This window comes from Corythoichthys intestinalis, chromosome 7 (assembly GCF_030265065.1).
Source record: "Corythoichthys intestinalis isolate RoL2023-P3 chromosome 7, ASM3026506v1, whole genome shotgun sequence".
In the NCBI taxonomy this organism is placed as follows: domain Eukaryota; kingdom Metazoa; phylum Chordata; class Actinopteri; order Syngnathiformes; family Syngnathidae; genus Corythoichthys; species Corythoichthys intestinalis.
Genome location: NC_080401.1, coordinates 51250084 through 51268343, shown reverse-complemented (window position 1 = coordinate 51268343; position 18260 = coordinate 51250084). Strand labels below are relative to the sequence as shown.

The 18260-nt window shown below is 39.2% G+C and overlaps 2 protein-coding genes across 5 annotated transcripts in view; both read left to right on the top strand.

Annotated features, from left to right (window-relative positions):
* Positions 1-5511, top strand: part of zgc:103559 (Allantoinase, mitochondrial) — a 17569-nt gene extending 12058 nt beyond the window's left edge. The window contains exons 8-12 of one of the 2 annotated variants that reach the window (XM_057840463.1): positions 2368-2554; positions 2653-2791; positions 2908-3080; positions 4416-4448; positions 4536-5511. In XM_057840463.1, the coding sequence (XP_057696446.1) occupies positions 2368-2554; positions 2653-2791; positions 2908-3080; positions 4416-4448; positions 4536-4634 (631 nt within the window). In that variant the 3' untranslated portion in view covers positions 4635-5511. The remainder of the gene's footprint in view (positions 1-2367; positions 2555-2652; positions 2792-2907; positions 3081-4415; positions 4449-4535) is intronic. The other variant, XM_057840462.1, reaches the window with a different exon arrangement.
* Positions 4561-18260, top strand: agxta (alanine--glyoxylate and serine--pyruvate aminotransferase a). Of its 3 annotated transcripts, XM_057840465.1 has the most exons (12): positions 4561-4699; positions 6131-6229; positions 12312-12504; positions 12595-12659; positions 12719-12819; positions 14997-15067; positions 15154-15238; positions 15307-15405; positions 16315-16384; positions 16455-16550; positions 17748-17876; positions 17951-18260. In XM_057840465.1, the coding sequence occupies exons 1-12, from the start codon at positions 4697-4699 to the stop codon at positions 18056-18058; spliced, it is 1119 nt and encodes a 372-aa protein (XP_057696448.1). In that variant the 5' UTR covers positions 4561-4696; the 3' UTR covers positions 18059-18260. The 3 variants fall into 3 exon arrangements, with proteins under 3 accessions (XP_057696448.1, XP_057696447.1, XP_057696450.1); XM_057840464.1 differs by lacking the exon at positions 4561-4699 and having other exon boundaries at positions 5588-6229; XM_057840467.1 differs by lacking the exons at positions 4561-4699; positions 15307-15405 and having other exon boundaries at positions 5588-6229.

Genomic DNA, 18260 nt, shown 5'->3' with positions numbered 1-18260 from the left:
TAGTTTATTCTGGTGGCGTTTAATAAGTTAACTCAAAAGCACTTTGTCCAAATAAAAGTAACAAACCAAAAGACTCAAAACGCATTCACAAAAGAACAAACAAAATGAGTTATTTCCATTCCTGCACGTTGCACTAAGACACAGTCAAAAACTGTTTGCCCTCCTAACTGCCAACACCTGTGACATGATTAGCTGTCATTTTAAACATACCTGGGCTGATTCGAGGTCAGTGGAAAGACGCGATTGACAGCCTCTAGTGGCGAGGAGTAAAATTACAGATAAGACAAATCAGGAATATGGCTCTTACAGGTTGTGTGTATGTGGGGGGGTGCATGTATTAAAAAATGTTTCGGGGGGCTGAAACCTTGACGTAAACCTTTGTGTTGAATAATTATATCACAGCAGCCATTACCAATAAGTTGTCTGAAGTGTACTGTTAAAGCTGCAAGTCATTTGTGTTAGAATGACATGTTTGCACAGTCGTCATATTGATTTTTATAATGTTGTACATTTTTCAAGTCATACAAGCTGTTATAAATGTTCACACTAGAATTCTTATTGTTTACAAGATTTTTTTAATACTTAATGTTTAGACTGCATGTGCAATTGTTAAATTGAAAGCTGGTAAATAAATTTAACGAGAAACTGTTAATTTGTATTCCATGCATTGATTCAAATTTTCAAATTATATAACAGTCCGCTTGGTCGAATTTATCGTCATTTATCCTTATCGAGGTAAATCTGCTCAATTTATCGTGATACGTACCTATGGCCATATCGCCCAGCCCTACAGTCCAGCGGGATTCGAACCCATGTCTCTCGTGCAACAGATGCGCACATAGACCACAGGACTATACATCCACGTGACGATGGAGTCATGATTTTCCTTATACAGCAATCACAACCCACATGCGTCGTCTGTGCAGTAAAACTTGAAAGGGAAACACAACTGAAAAAAAAATGCAGCTGGCTTGACCACAAAATTGGAAAACGTGGCTCACTTCAGACAGTAAGCAGACAACAATAACATCGGTATTGCATTAAAAAGGGTTTATTGAACACACAAAAAAAAACATGCGATCACGAAAAGGGAGACACAAAAAGGGTCCGTGACAGTAGGTTGGGTTAAAAAAAAAAAGGAAACCCGAGGGAAAACCGCAGTGAAAGGCGGACAAACGAAAACAAACAAGGCAATGATGCAACTAACAACGAAGAAATATACAAACTGTGAAATAGCAGCAAGTCAATATCTTGGCAAGCCGCCTAGGATCAGTTTAAAGACACTGCTGATGAGCCGGAATTGGATACAGGTACGACGTAGGGAACTCATCCCACAGCTCTATAACAAAACAATCTGACCAGCAGCAGAATATGACAAAATCATCCCTTCGCTTGCTGCCTAGCACAGCTATGCTCCTAGTCCTACCCAACCACGTCATCACCCTCAGCGTGCATTGCGCACGTAAAACATGGCGCCCTCCGTAGGTCAAAACATGGACTAAATATTATAGATTTTTAAATCAATGGCAATAATATGTGTGTTTCTGATTACATATTTTAGTAAAAGAGAACAATTGTGGCTTATTAGAGCCTATAGGTCTTTAAGTCCGAGGTTTCCTTCAAAATAATGGTAAAACTTTAAAATACACATAAAAAAGGGTGTGGCGCGGTATGGAAAAAAATACTGCCAACTAGAGTGTGCTGGCGGTTGAAGCTAGACTGGGCTATTAGCTCACTAGTAAGTACGCTCAACTGCAACAGTGCAGGTTTTGATTTATCCTTGTTACAGGTTGTTTTATTCTTATAACGAACAGGAGATGATGACACAGAATTCGGGAATAAAAAAGAACAAAGAATTTACACTTAAAGACACACAAACAGAGAAGACAAGACATGGTACCAAGACAAGGGCAAAAGTGCTTCCCCCTTTCAGCTCAGACCCTTTTTCCCCCCTTCTCACTGGGGATGGTCTGTTGCTTGGAATGTTCAACCAACCCCCTTGCCCTGATCAAATTACATATTACTGGTAAGAAGACAAAAGGCCTGTGTGAATGTTAGAAAAGTGGCATTTTCCACGTTTGATTATTGTGAATAAATAGAAATATATTTTTACAGTTTAAACCCTAATTGGAGAGGGGGGGCGGCGGGAGTAAAGCGATGTTACACATACCTACTTTTTAAGTATTTTGCGTTTTATCCAACAGTTAAAATGTAGTTTTACATTAGTTTGTTAATAATTTAACAGCGTTTGCCAGTAGTTTATAATAAATGATTTTTTAAAAAATTTTAACTTATTTTTTTTTACATGCAAACAAAGAACTCCAAGATAGCTGTTAAAGTCCAACTGTAACTATTTTTGTGCTTTAGGGTGCGGTGCCACATAGTCCACTTGTCTTCGGCTCAGTCACTGCCGCTCATCCAGGAGGCCAAGAAGGGCGGTGCCCCCCTGACGGTGGAGACCACACACCACTACCTGAGTCTGAGTGCGGAGAACGTACCAGCTGGGGCCACGCAGTTTAAGTGTTGCCCGCCGATTAAAACGGCTCACAACCAGGTTAACACTAGCATACCTTGTCATGTTTCAGTGCCATTGGATGTCTATCACTGTATATGTGTATACTGAGCTTCTAAGTGATTACTTTGCCCCCATAGGATCAATTGTGGGCGGCACTGAAGGCAGGCTACATTGACATGGTGGTATCAGACCACTCCCCCTGCACGCCGGATCTGAAGAAACTGGACTCTGGGGACTTCACTCAAGCCTGGGGAGAGATTTCTTCTCTGCAGTTTGGTAATACCATCAACATACACCACTTTATGATCCATGTATCATTGTTATAAACCTCTGGAATGTTTAAATTGGTCTCCTAACACCAAACATAAATGAGTTTTTCTGGTTTTTGCCAGGCTTGCCTCTGTTCTGGAGTTTGGCTAGTAGGAAAGACTTTCAGCTGGGGGACGCTGTGCGTCTTTTGTGCCAGAATACGGCACAGCTGTGTGGTCTGAGCCAGCAGAAAGGGAGCTTGACACCGGGATACGACGCTGACCTGGTCATATGGGACCCTGAAAGACAATTTGAGGTGTGTAATGACGATAAATCCTATACTAAGATTTTTTTCAGGTCGTTAAGTACTTAATTTTTTAAAGAATTAGTTATACTGTAGTTACTGTTATAGACCCTACTCACGTGACGTCACAGCCACGCCCCCGCGCCATGTTGTCCGTATACTCGTCATGTTAATGCATTCGCGCTTCGTAACTTCCTCCTATTATGGCGTGTTTTTCTGCTCGTTAACATTAATAATCAAAATGGTGAAGTCGTGTGTGGCGGTCTGTTGCAAAAACAGAGAAGATAGACGGCGAGACTTGAAGTTTTACCATATTCCGAGAGACCCGGAGAGGAGAGCGAGATTGACTGCTGCAATTCCACGAGAAAACTGGACTCCAAACAACTAGCACAGATTATGTAGTAGTCATTTTATATATGGTAAGATGCATTTAATATATATTTAGCGGGTTTTGGGCTGACAACCACAATTAAGATCATTGCTAGGCTATTCGTCGACAACATACACTCAGACGTTGTGAATGAACTACCTGAAAATATATAATTATAAGGGGATAATAAGACAGTTGTCATACAATTAATTTACAATTTCACTATTGAGGTCAAAAGCCAAAAAATATATTCAACTAGGGACAATCTGGAGTAGTGCTATCGCACTTCATATTTATTACATATTATATATGTATGTAGTGAGAGTGCTATCGCTAAACCATATAAACATTAAAAGCCCTAGCTCCATTGACAAATGACATGAAATACATTAGACTTGACAGTGGATGTTCGCAAGAACAAAAGATTTTGAATTGAAAATTTCGTAACTCACCTTCCCGAGCACAAGATAGATTCCTGCCGAATTTTCGTGGACGAGGACCTGTTTCACCCAACCAGCAACGAAGTCTTTATAAGCCTCCAAGCTCTTTAAGTTTTTCAAACTTTCGTGAGAATAGGCTGATTTTGTGTGGACAAGATAGTTGTAAATATCAGGGTAGCTAGCAGATGTCAGGCAAAGACGGCAAAGACAGCGGGTCGAAAAACATCGATTTAGGCATCAAATATGGATCTGGCGAATGAATAAACTGAAGCTTTTCCACATAACGCCTTTTATGCAACGCATCCAATGAGTTTACATCGCCAGATAACACCGGGGCTTCCATGAATTGCTCTATAACTTGCACGACTAATTGAAAACAATGAGAATAGGTCTAAAAAATACGGACAATATGGCGGCCGGATACAGCGACACGTCATTTTGTGACGTAGGTGAGTAGGGTCTATACCTAGTTATTATTAGTTATTCTACAAACAGCCACATGGGGGTGATAAAGCACTTAATTTTCTTCCATTGCAGATTAAAGAAGAAAGCATACATCATAAAAACAAGGTCAGAGACTGTCATATTGTTCTCTATTCAAATCACCACAAGGCATAGACTTTTTGCTTTTGATGGAAATTTTGAACTTTTTTTGAGTTTTGGGTGTGTATGTGTATAGATCACGCCATACCTGGGAATGTCTCTGCAAGGCGTGGTGAGATCCACAATAGTGAGAGGATGTCTGGTATACCGTGACGGCTCCTTCAGTACCGAGCCGTTGGGGAAGACTCTCCTCGTAACCCCGAGGAACACCTCCCATGGTGACGCTTGATTAATGCAGGCGTCGGAACAAAGTCATGTCACAAGTATTTGAGGAAATATTATGCAAAAAGTATTTATATACAAACATTTAGATGTAGTTTTGTCACTAATATTGGGACCTTAATCCGTTATTTTCATATAGCTGCTATAAAGAGTTAACAGTCATACAAAATATCACTCGTGTTTTAATTCATTCTTGTACTGGATAATATGAGGTGGTGTTAAGCCCTTTCAGTCCCATTGGGACAATGCGCCCCACTGCTTTTCAAAAAAATCACAGTGGGGATAGAAATCGTAGCAATTTGATTTTATTTATATTAGTGAAAGGGTTAAGGTGATCCATAAAAAAGTGGCTACTTACATGGTGAAAATTACATATTGTTAATTATAAACCTACTGTATGTACATTTTTATGAATGAATGAACATTAGAATCTGTCGAAATGCTGTTATCTTTCAAACTAAAATAAAATATGTAAAGATAAGGAATATGCACAAGTTTGACTGTTTGAATTTATGCCAAAGATTTTTTCCTTTTCCTAATGTTTATGTAAATATTCATAAAACATGCATAAATATTTTAAAATATACAAAAAGTAAAAACTCTATTGTGAAAAGACTTCAGAAATCACTCTTATACTTTTCAAGTAACCATAAGAGTTTAGTAACATTCTTGACCACGCAAGGATATGGCAATATATAAATATTCACCTTGTAGTAATTAGACAAAACAAAAACAAAATATTTTCAAATTATTTTTGTGTATTTGGATATTTTCAGTTTTGAACAAGAATATCGGAAGTTATGGTGTAAGATTCGTTGAAATATTTTAAATAAAATATTCAATAAAACGGATATATTTTTAATTTTAGTCCTTTGATAGCTCTTTAAAACATATACTCTTCCATGTTGTAACAATTTGCTGTATATTATAAATTACATAAAACATTAATGGAGAGAATGCAAAAGAGATTTGATATGATATGTTTGTAAATTCAGTTTTTAACAATAGTATTGCACATATTTACAAAGTATAAATTATAAAACAAGTGCCGGTACATACTTATAAAAATACCTAAACATTTTTTTTAAATAAACAACCGTACAATTTAAATTAGAAAAATATATTTTGCACATTATACTGTTTTTTTTGTGTCAAAAAACTAGATTGATGACACTACTCAAGAGTAAATTAAGACTTAGTATTGAACATCAGATAGTTAGAAATTGATAAAAAGCTTGTGTGAAAAAAGGGGAGGGAAATGCAGAGTCATCTGTTAATTATCAACAGGGACAAGCAAGGGGTTGTGACGAAAATAAAAAAGATCGCAGTTTGAGTGGAGTTCACACGCTAACTACACGTCTATCAACATGTGCTCCCTGACGGTGCCGCCACCAAACAATCTGCGGACCCCCCTGACGGTTCCGCAGCGTTACATGTTTGGACCGGGACCATCCAACGTCCCGCCACGCATCTTGCAAGCCGGAGCCAATCCAGTCATCGGACACATGCATCCGGAGACTTTTGAGGTAAACGGAACGAAGGAGTAAACACCCAAATTATCTTCTTATTGGTCAGTAATGCACATGGAGGTTTTCAAGGCAAAGTAGGGGACTTTTGGACTCATAATTCTTTGCTTTTGTGCAATCCTAAACTAGACTACGTTAAACACTGACTAGGTCATATGAGGCCTCGGTTCTGATTGACAGCAAGCAATGCACTCATTCAACTTGTGGCTTGGTTGGTTTTGATCAAGGTTTACATTGATAGACTGGAATGATAGGTTCTGCTTTGGTCTGGAAGCCTGAGTTAAGGTTTTTAGGACCCCATTACTCAGTTGAAGGTTTGGTAGAAGTAAAAGGGCGATTTGAATGCCTAAATTAGGGACAGAGTGGAATGATTTTTACTGGGATGTTCTGAAGTCCTGAATACGGGTAGGCCTGTCGCGATATCAAATTTTAGGAAGCGATATATCGTCTCACAAATTATTGTCGATATGCAATATTATTGCCATTTTTTTCTAGCCAATTGAACCACTAATGTAGTGAATCATCCATTCACTGCAATAAATTGTCATTGTTAAACACAAACAAAATTAAAAATAATATTTAAATTAAAAAAAAAAAAAAAAAGCATAATTTGTCATTTGAAAGCTAGCTAAGTGCAGAATCCAATGCCATTTTTGTTCTCAGACAATTAAAGCCCATCAAAAGTGTTGATTTGATCCAAAATGTCCTGCAAAGTGTGCATGTTAGCAAATTTGAAGCCAAATTATTCATTGCTAATCAGATTTTTCTTAACGGGCGTTATTTTAAGGTTAGTCTTCCTGTAGAATGTGAAGTATGTGAGATTTCCAGAAATCTTTATTTACATGTTGAACATTACGTGCTTTTGAATTGTTCACGGGAAGTACACTCGCTAAGTCGCTAACAGTAAGCTTTACACTCAGTAGTCTTCTATTTTTGTAATGCTTGTGGTGTCTGTAATAGATTTTCTTTTTTTTCGCATTGTTTGTAAATGGTGTAAACCAGCGAGTATCCATGTTTGTAGTGTCACCTTTAACCACAAGTTTGCGTCTTGGAAAAGCCTGCCAATGTTTTATAGCAGGCTAAAGTTGTTACTGAATTGTCTTTTTTCCATTAGCCTCAATGTAGCGATGCTAGCGTTTTTTCAATGTTTAATATATATATGTTTTCTTATTTTGTATGTTTAAACTTAATTATACGGCGCGTTGATGACCAGTAAACAACTGTGTGAAAGGAACATGAGTCTCATATGCAATATACACACACGCACAAATGTATGCACGTATGTTCGTGGCGATAAATCGCAGTCGGGAAAATTACCACCCTCAGTTATATTTACCGTGCGATTAATTAACTTATTGCATATTGCGACAGGCTTAGATACGGGTTCGGTTTAGAAGCCTAATATTGAGTCTTGTTCGAGCAGATCACAAGTGTCAAACCAGCATTATTTTGTGTGGCCCGCGAAAGTAAATCACTTGTATCGACTTCGTGTTTTTCGCTAATAAATAAAATTCTGTATTCCTCAATGAAGGATCAACGACTACACACATAAGTAGAGTTGTCTGATAATGACTTTTAAACCGATATCTCAATATTGTCCAACTCCAAAAATCCGATACTGATATCAAACCGATAGCGATATATGTGATCGGGGACTGACCTATTACGGAAAATTGTGTTGTATTGCCACACTGGATGCTTTAATAATGATAATGCTCACATAACAAATTCCAAGCATCTTAGATTGGAGACATCTGCGCTGGCTCGCCCCCCAAGATTGGCTGGGGAAGGGCCGTGGCCCCCTGGGTGGTATTTCCACTCATCTTCAGGACTATCACATGTCTGACGGGATACAGCCATGACTAGGTGCAATTAGACACACTCAAGTATAGAAACTCGGTGTCGGGATTAGCGATCAGGCAGCATAGAATAGGATGCCAACATATCCACACTCACAAGCAATGTTGTTAATAACGGCGTTAGAATATAACAGCGTTACTAACGGCGTTATTTTCTTCAGTAGTGAGTAATCTAATTAATTACTTTTCTCATATTGGCACCGCTGTTACCGTTACTGAGGCGGGAAAGGCGTGCGTTACTATGCGTTGCGATGTTGGTTGACTGACGCGAGAAAGTCTGAAAAAGACTCACGGAGACAAGAAAGCAGAGCAGGAGTGGGGAGGAGGCAAGGGAGTGTGACGCGGTTGCAAACGCGATGCTACTATGCTAGGTGGCTACAATAATACCTGATTGTACCTGATAGCCTACAAACTACGCCCACATGATGCTTCGGTAGATATCACATATATACAGAACTAGATGCAAATGACAGACACGGCGGCATTAGCAACAAGTATAATAAAGAACTAGATGCGTTAGTAAACAGCCGCCATCTTAAAGCAGTAAACTTCTCAAGAAGTTTCTGTTGTAGAAAACCTTCCTAGCGAACTTAAGTAACTTTTTATCTAAAATACTCCTAAATCGACAAAATTTAACTTAAATCTATCTTTAAATGGGGAAACAGTTTTAAAATCCTACGCATGTCGAAAATAGACAGAAGGGAACTAATGCAATAACGGGAGCAATTTTAACAACTCTTAACGGTTGATTCGCAACATTAAATGACTTCCACATATAGCAATGGTTACTATCTAGTTATCGCTATATCCGCAATACCCCTGTGTCAAGTTAAATTTAGGGTAAAGAATTGGGCTAAGGCCAATTGTCCCAAAAACCCTTCAAACTTTACATTGTGTGACCTGTTTTTTTTTTTTTTTTTTTTTTTTTTTTTGAGGAAAAAAAAAACATGAAAATTATTACCAGTTACTTTGCCAAGTAACTAATTACTCTTACATTCAGGTAACTGAGTTACTAACGTAATTACTTTTTGGGAGAAGTCATTTGTAACTCTAATTAATTACTTTTTTAAAGTAAGATTAATAACACTGCTCACAAGGGATTCACACAAATACTAGGTTCTACACCTCACGTGGCTGGATTTTGTACACTCCATCCCTCCCTAATCTCTTATCTTTCTGACTCTCCCCGCCCCCTCCTCTTTCTCCTTGGTCATCAGGCCCCCCACATGGTGTCAACCTGAAATACAACTAGCTAACGATGGCACCAACATATCTATAGTTAGTGTAGGTGTTCAATATATTTCTTGTTCTTATCTGTGCTTTTGTCTCTCTCTTCATCTGTTTTTTTCCTGTCCCCCAATAACCCCTTCCTGTTCGCTGCTTTCTCCTAATAAATGAAACACATTGAATAATCACAACGGTAGTACGTCATACTCCCATGTGATACATTAAAACTGTTCAGACCATAAGGACACTTGATTCCTATTCTCCATGTCAAAGCACCTGAACAGAAACGGTTAAAAAAAAAAAAAGTTTAGAGGTTTAGATGTTGGCGACATTTAAACCTCCGTGAAGTCTGCCCCCTATCGGACAGAAATCTATAGAAAAATTATGTCAATCATTTGTGCTCGTTTGTGCTGAATTTTTTTGTGTGCTGCTATCGTTTTTGAGATATTAAAGACCAAATGTGAAGTAAAGTTGGCCAACCATGTTTTTAAATAATATCAATGGCTAGACAATTATAAGCATATTTTCGTTATTTTTTTTAACACAACCCTTCCAGATTCTTCATTTAACCCATAGCAACGCCCTTGACAACGAAAATGCTTTTCTTCGACAATCATCGGAAATCTTCGGAACTTACGTCACACCGAGAACTGCGAGGGAAGCCCGCCATACACACAGTATTGTTGCATTGCTTCTCGGTAAGGTGCCACGGCAGTGTGTGGCGATGTATTGTTCTCAATCTAAAGAAAAGTTGTATGAGTTGCCAAAGGATAGCAGGGCACGTAAATGGACATCTTTTGTTCGCACAAAGCGAATGAATTTTACGCCATCATCGAGTCGTGTTCTCTGCTAAAAGGACTTCGAAGATGCCTGCTTCCTCAACCGGTCTGCTTATGATCAAGGATTTTCAAAAAAGAAAGTGTGATTTTTGGATAGATGACTGATGACTTTGTCAAAGCAGAGCTGCCAACTGTTGTGGAATGAACAGTAGAAGGTAGCGACGCCAGCCGAAAGGTAACTCGAGGCAAAACCCCGATCATGCTGCGGAACGAACAGCAGAAGCCAGCGATGCCAGACGAAAGCTAACTCGTGGCAATCCCCGATCATAGTTGTATTGAGTTCATTTTGCCCGCACTTATAAATTCGTCAAAACTTTTCTTTTATCCCAGGCAATAGTAGGTGGTTTATCCACCTGACATGCCTCGGCGAACACCCCCGCTCCCGTCAGAGGGTCCAAAGGCGTAAGTGTTCGCCGAAACATGCCAGGCACACAAAAGCCAATGTCGCTAGCCTCCACCGCCCACTCCACAACACGATCGGGGGATTCGTCAAAACTTTTCTTTTATCCCAGGCAATAGTAGGTGGTTTATTTACCTGACATGCTTCAAATCATAAAAATAATAACAGCCCATATTTTACCAATCTTGTAATCTCGATGGATCTTGTCTCCATTCCATGCCAGGTAGTCTGGGCATATTGTTTGCATCCTGATTAGCGTCTGGCTAATACATATACGATCCAACATAAAATTCCAACCTCCTCCTCTTCCTCCAACTCTTCAAAAACTTGGGTCTCCTCACTTGCGCTCGATCTACCACTTATATTGCTGTTTGAAGAATTTTTTGAAGGGCTTTGTAGGGCGGTCGTATGGAGCTCTCCCATCGCTGTTCTCGGTCACTTCCGGGTTCGTCCCCTTTCAGGCTCGAACTTCGGAAACGCGATTATTTTGTCAAATATACAACATATAAATTATTTTTTCATGCTTTATTCGTTGGACAATGTTTAATTACTTTAATTGTGACCCTATTTGGCATTTTATGAAATTACTGCACATTTGGTCTTTAACAATTCTTTTAAAGGTCAGTCTGAGGTCAAATAGCCCCCCAGTTTAATTAAAAATGGCTAAAAATTGTGTCAATCGTTTATGCTATGTATGTGCTAGTTTTGTGTTGTAAAAATTTTTGTGTGTGCTGCTACCATTTGATAGATATTGAGATATTAATTTTGAGTGATGATGCCAATTGCAGCGCCTCCGTTGCAGCTGACGAACCGTGCAAACTCTCTCAATAACAAAGGGGTGTCCCAACAACTAGCGCAAACATAGCACAACCCAATGGCGCCCCTTTGGGTCCATTTTGCATTAAATGGGGGCTTGAGATATTAATTTCGAAAGATGACGTGACTCAAAAATGAATGACACCATTTTTAATCAAAATTGGGGGCTGATTGACTTCAGATTGACCTATAAGAGAATTGTTAATATCCCAATAATGATAGCAGCACAAACGGAATTTTTTTTTTATCACAAACGAGCACAAACCTAGCGCAAAGAATTGACATAATTTTTTTTATAAATTTACATCTGATGGGGGACCAATTTCACGGAGGTAACGGCTAATGATCAATAAGCATAACTTAATGTGCTAAGCTGTGACCAGCCCTTGTAGAAAGGCAGAAGGCTTCTACAGTACATGCAAAACCGATAATGAAACCAATGTCACCAATGTCGATATTATCCGATATCATTTTAAAATGCTTTTATCGGACAACTCTACACATAAGTTTTTTCCTTATATGTAAATTTAGAAAATTATTATTTTAAAATGTAGAAACAATCTTTTTATGTTTTTCGTTCAAATGAAAAATAAAAATGAAAAATAAATAAATACAGCTTAAATTTTTTTAAATTTACCGTTGTACTAAAAACAAAAAAAAAATTTTTTTCTTTTTTAAAATTTTATGCAATTTAAAACAATGAAAAAATTCAAAAAGAAAAAAATAATTGTAAAGACTAGTTTGTAGGATTAAAATTTGATTCAAAAGGCTGAGTAAGGGTTTTGGACAGATCTGGAAGCCTGGAATCGATTTCTAGTTTGGATAGAGGTTTAACGGTGATACTTTGACCCAGGTTCAGTCCAAGGTTCTGATAGTAAGTTAACCAGATGCCAAAGATCTTACTCTTTGTTCATCAAAATTCCTACCTTGTCGGTTAACAGTTAATGGCTGACATCCGGAGCGGAATACGGTACATGTTCCAGACTGGAAACCAGGTGACTTTTGCGGTGAGCGGCACGGGCCACGCCGCCATGGAGTGTGCTGTTTTTAATGCCGTGGAGGCCGGCGACGTTGTGCTGGTTGCAGTTAACGGCATCTGGGGAGAGCGGCTTGCGGCCATGGCAGAACGGATAGGTAAAAAGATATTTTATTCGGTAGCTCCATCGCAAACATTAAGGACTGAGTGGCGCATTTACTACAAATTCCTTGTTTTTGACTGAACAGGTGCTCAGGTGAACACTATTGTAACGTCCCCTGGTGGAGTCTTCACAAATGCGGAAATTGAGCAGGTAAACGACCACTCCCGAGAACAAGTAAATCACGTCAAATAACTGACATGCCATGTCAGGCGTTATCCAAACACAGGCCTGCTCTGTTTTTCCTGGCACATGGTGAATCGTCCACAGGTGTTCTACACCCACTGGATGGAATCGGACAACTGTGTCATAAGTAAGAATCGTACGATTTAAATCAGTAGTGCAAGGGCGTAGGTTTGTTCTCAACATTGGTAGGGATGTTATAACAGCATAACCTGCTTGTACAACTTTTGCTGGGACGGGACATTAATAAGAGCAAATAGATTATTGAACCGGGGTAAGGGCTACATTTCTCACGAATATGAATCTAATTAATTGGATAGGCATAGACTTCATAATATCGGGGCCGATTAATAGGGGGCCTATCTCTGTCAAAGCTGACCGAGTGGAAAGACAGACAAAGAGCTTTTTACGTTGCAAATTCTTGTGAATAAATGCTTAAATCCCTGAATTCTTTATAGATATGGATGTGAAACAGTCTCGCTACTTGGTTAAAAGCAAAAAAAAAAAAAAACAGGCAGTTAGCATTTATTTTACGTAAATATGATGAATGTGCTGCTAGTCTTTAAGCCACTGTGGCGCCGCTCTATCACTACAAAGAGCTTTTCACGTTGAAAATTCTTTTGAATAAATGCTTAAATCCCTGAATTCTTTATAGATATGTACGTAAAACAGTCTCGAGTGTTTGTTAAAAGAGCAAAGAATCTGGCAGTTAGCATTTATTTTATGTAAATATGTCGAATGTGCTGCTAGTCTTTAAGCCACTGTGGCGGCGCCTTATCACCACAAAGAGCTTTCTACGTTGAAAATTTTTGTGAATAAATGCTTAAATCCCTGAATTCTTTATAGATATGAACATAAAACAATCTCGATTCATGGTTAAAAGCAAAAAAACGCGCAGTTAGCATTTATTTTACGTAAATATTGCAAATTATGACGCCAATGCTGTAGCAATTAATTTCTCCCATTGATTTTTTTCACATTTCAAAATGCATGCATGGTACGAAAAAATATAATAATTATCTTGAATCCTTGAACAAATCACTCCTGAGACAATCCTTCCTGTTTTTATGCGGTACAGCTTTCATACTTTTTCAACCTAAATCCGGCGTTGGGTCGCAGCATGTGTTTGAGAATAACTGCGATCGATTTCGACCGACTAAAGCGGAGTGTGGGACGGCCCCCTACTTGAAGGCGTGGCGCAGTGTCTGGGGAATGTGTCCCGTCAATATCATTATGAAGTCTATGAGATAAGCTAAATGATCAATGCAAAATAAATCTGTATTGACTCGTATTAACTTTCATGTGTATTGGTTCAGGTGTTAAAATGTCAGATTCAAACCTTTTTCAAAAACTACTAAAGAAACATTTGAAGTGCAAGTCCCTTTACTAAAAAAACGTGGATCTATCCAATAATGGGTCCACTTCTAGGGGACACTGGAAAACCTCTAGACTCAAAGTATTGTGATTGAAAAATGATTTGGGAAAAAATTAATGAAAAATATCTTAGATATCCAAGGACCGATGTACATCTGAGGCATACTAGACTACCCCAAGACTCGAACCAAGGTGCTCTCATGAAATTCTGACGTGTCATTTCATTTCACAGATGTTTTTTTCATGTCAGTGCCCCCCTGAAGTGGACCCATTCTTGGATAGCTCCCAGTTTTTTTTAAATGAAGGGACATGTACTCTGAAGCCACTGGGTTGCATTACGGTAATGCACATAATGCAAACAATGATGCAAATGAGGGAAGGCTAGCTTGACTTTGTTTCTTGTGGAGGTTGGCCTGACCGCAGTAGTTTTGCAGCTTAGCAAGTTCGCACAGTTTAATGTTATGCTAACTCTGACGCAGGTCTAACTAGTGGTGTTTCCCCCACCTCCACAACATTGACGTCTTTTTACATTACTGCTGGCCCTAAAAAACTTCTAATATCCCTCCTCTTCGAAGGGGGCGGAGGAGGCGACATGTTGTCGACATGAATCTGTCGGGGCTGTGTGTGTTTGTGTGGCGGAGGGTTCAAGTCATCAGCCAATTAAACCTGCATTTGAGGAGAAAAAAAATGGACCGGCACATTCAGCAAGTGAAAAGGGCTAACTAAGTCTGAATATAATGAAAATAATTCACTTACTAATGGAAGGGTCTATTCTATATCATTATATAATGCAAATAAGGTTGCTTAAAAGTTGGTGGGGACAATTTGAGCATCCTGAAAAGTTGGTAGTGTTATGTCCCTGCCGTCCATATGCAAACCTACGCCCTTGCCGTTGTGGAAGACGACTGATGAATACATTTGCAACTTCAATAGATATGACTGTTTGTTCTTGGTGGACTCTGTGGCTTCAATGGGCGGAGTTCCAGTATATATGGACCAGCAAGGTTTTGTTTTTACTTTTTACCAATTAGGAAATAACTAACTGTGTAGGTTTCAAAACAAGTTTTTATCTATTTGTCGCCATGTTAAGAGATCGACATCCTGTACACGGGTTCTCAGAAGGTTCTGAACGCCCCACCTGGAACTGCACCCATCTCCTTTAGTGAGCGGGCTTGGTAAGAGTCTACATTTACATGATGGAAAAACATCAATTATGCTAGTTTACGACTAATATCGTCCAAAGTCGGAAAATATTCAACCGCAGAACAAAGCCTGTGTCATTCTTCTTGGATCTGTCCTGGCTGTCCAACTACTGGGGATGCGACGGAAAAGACACGCGAATGTAAGAACGCTATCAAAAAGTACCGTAATTTCTGGACTATAGGCGCACCTGACTATAAGCCGCCAGCCACCAAATTTGACATGAAAACGGCATTTGTTCATAGATAAGCCACACTGGGCTATAAGCCGCAGTTCTCCTCATTGTATTATGGGATATTTACACCAAAAGATATTAACTGGTAACACTTCATTTGACAATGGCACCATAAGACTGTCATGAGACCAAATGAACCACCATTAAGCTTTGAACCAATTGGCTGCAAAGCCTTATTGTCACAAAAAGCTTCATTGGCCATCACTGCTTCCTTGGGGTAGACAGTCAATCTCTGCTGCCACCTGCTCTCAACACTCTTGTTATCCAACATTCCTCCTAGCATGCATGGCGGCACTACAGATGTAAATAACAGTCATGTTCTGTGCTAATAATTTCTTCAGTTACTGTTCCAGTTGTTTCATTAATTGCTAGTTATGGTATTTGGTAACATTTTCTTGGATAGTGGTGCCATAATACTGTCATAAGACAGTCATAATTATTACATGACACTGTCATAAGCATTAATGAATACTTATAATAGATTTTGGTTAGTGTCATCCAGCAAATTATCTCCTTTTTGAATGGACGTAAAAGAAATGGATTTGGTGACATAATATGCCACATGACACATATTGACATCTGTTATAAGCATTCAGTAATGCCCATGATAGTGTCATGTCATAATTATGATGTTCTTATGACAGTCTTATGATGGCGCTGTTAAATAAAGTGTTACCTATTAACCCAAATAAATCAACAAATAAGCCGCACTGGACTATAAGCCGCAGGATTCAAAATGAGGGGAAAAAGTAGCGGCTTATAGTCCGAAAATTAGGGTAGACTTCTTCCTGATCTAATCAATTTAATATTCTTCAGGTACCATCACACGGGCCCTGTCTCAGCTTTCTACTCCCTCAGGGAGAGCTTGGCCGTCCTAGTGGAGGAGGTCAGGGGACCAATAAGCATTTTAGTAGCTTAAAACACTGAACTCTATCTAAATGTCTGCCGTCCGGTAGGGTTTGGAACATTCTTGGGAGAGACACAGGAAAGTGGCCGAGTATTTCCATGCAGGTCTCGAGCGTATGGGACTCAAACTCTTCGTTGAGGATAAGGTGAACATTATTGTTATTTTAAATAGCGTACTGCACGTAACACGTCACCTTTGCTCATTTATATTCATGACGTAGCAACTGTTGCTAGGGGGGTCAAACTTGCGTTTGTCCGTCATGCCGGATGCATGCAAATAGTGTGCTAACGATATGTTTACTGAGCTAAATCTACCAATTCTGTCCGAAAATGATGTCCCTGGTGGCAGATTTACTGATAAAGATGTGGAAGAACATACAAATGTGCAGTTAAAGAGAGGGCTTGAGTGTCAAGGGCTGAAAAAGACGGGAAAAAGAGCCGACCTGATCCAGAGGTAGCTTTTTTATCGACACCTTTTTCTCGTGTGCATTGCCTTACGCCACTGACAATGTCATAATCCTGTTTCAACAAACTATCCTTTATCACCATATGCCCTGCCTTTCTTATATATTATATCCTCTGGTTGTCTTACGTCTCTGACTGTTCTTGGGGGTAATTTATATTGCTATTTTTGTGTAGCGATCACAAATGTTACTCACTGACAGCCAACAAACACTTTTAATTTTATTATTAATAACAAATCTTAATTCTATTAATATATTTCCTCCTTGCTAAAGTTGTTTCTTTACAACAGAAAAAGGTAACAACAGTGGCAATAAGATACCATTGAATTTTTTTTTCAGGTCATTCATTGTCAGACAGAAGCAGCACAGCACGGTAAAACGCCACACTAAAAAATAAGAAAAAATATCAAAATGGCTTACCTCTTCGGGACAGGCTGTGGCAGGCAATGGATCACCATTGTCATCTGTAGGACCATGGCCCCCCCAAAAAATGTTTACTGAATATGAAGGTGAATGGCTTCACTTTGCTGGCGTTAAACTGGTCTTTTGGACATTCGCACAAGTTGATCCATTGTTCACATTTTTTCCTCAGAGTTTTTGGCTTCGGGAAATGTATGAAAAAACATCCTTCATGTGTCGTAATGTCTAGAATCGTTTCTACAAGTTCCATAGCAGCAGTGTTTACTCGGCATGTTCTTTTTTTAAAGATTACTGACAGAAAACAAGCAGTACTAGCACGGGTTGTACGCGAGCGTGCCTCTATGTTGACCCCCTTCCAGTTTAAGATGGTGACGTCACGCAGCCTTGCGGTCTAAAAATACCATTCGTGCGGTACGCTATTGAGTGGTTGCATCACTAGGTTTGGTTTTTACTCAAAAGGCATTGAGATTACCAACCGTGACAACAATCGTGGTTCCGCACGGATACGACTGGAAGGAGATCACGGCCTATGTCATGAAGACGCACAACCTGGAGATTACAGGGGGCCTGGGACCCTCCGCTGGCATGGTAGTTTGCAGCTACAAAGGTTTCACATTACCTCTCTCGTGATCTCACAACCTAACGCGTGTCAACCGCTGCAGGTGCTTCGTGTTGGTCTGATGGGATGCAACAGCACCATTTCCAGTGCTGACATGGTGCTGGCGGCTCTGAGGGATGCGCTGACGCACTGTCACAAGAGCAAAGTCTGACTTGCTATCGCTGACAATTTCAGATTTTTTCTGACAAACAGTTAATCTTGTATAATAAAGTTATTTTAAAATGAATGATAAAAACCTGTCAATGCTGTTATTACAGGAACTACTTGTGCAGTGAACTACTTACAGACAGATGATAAGTGAAAATGAGCAAGAAAGACCCCTAATTTAAAAAAAATTATTGAATAGTTTTAGC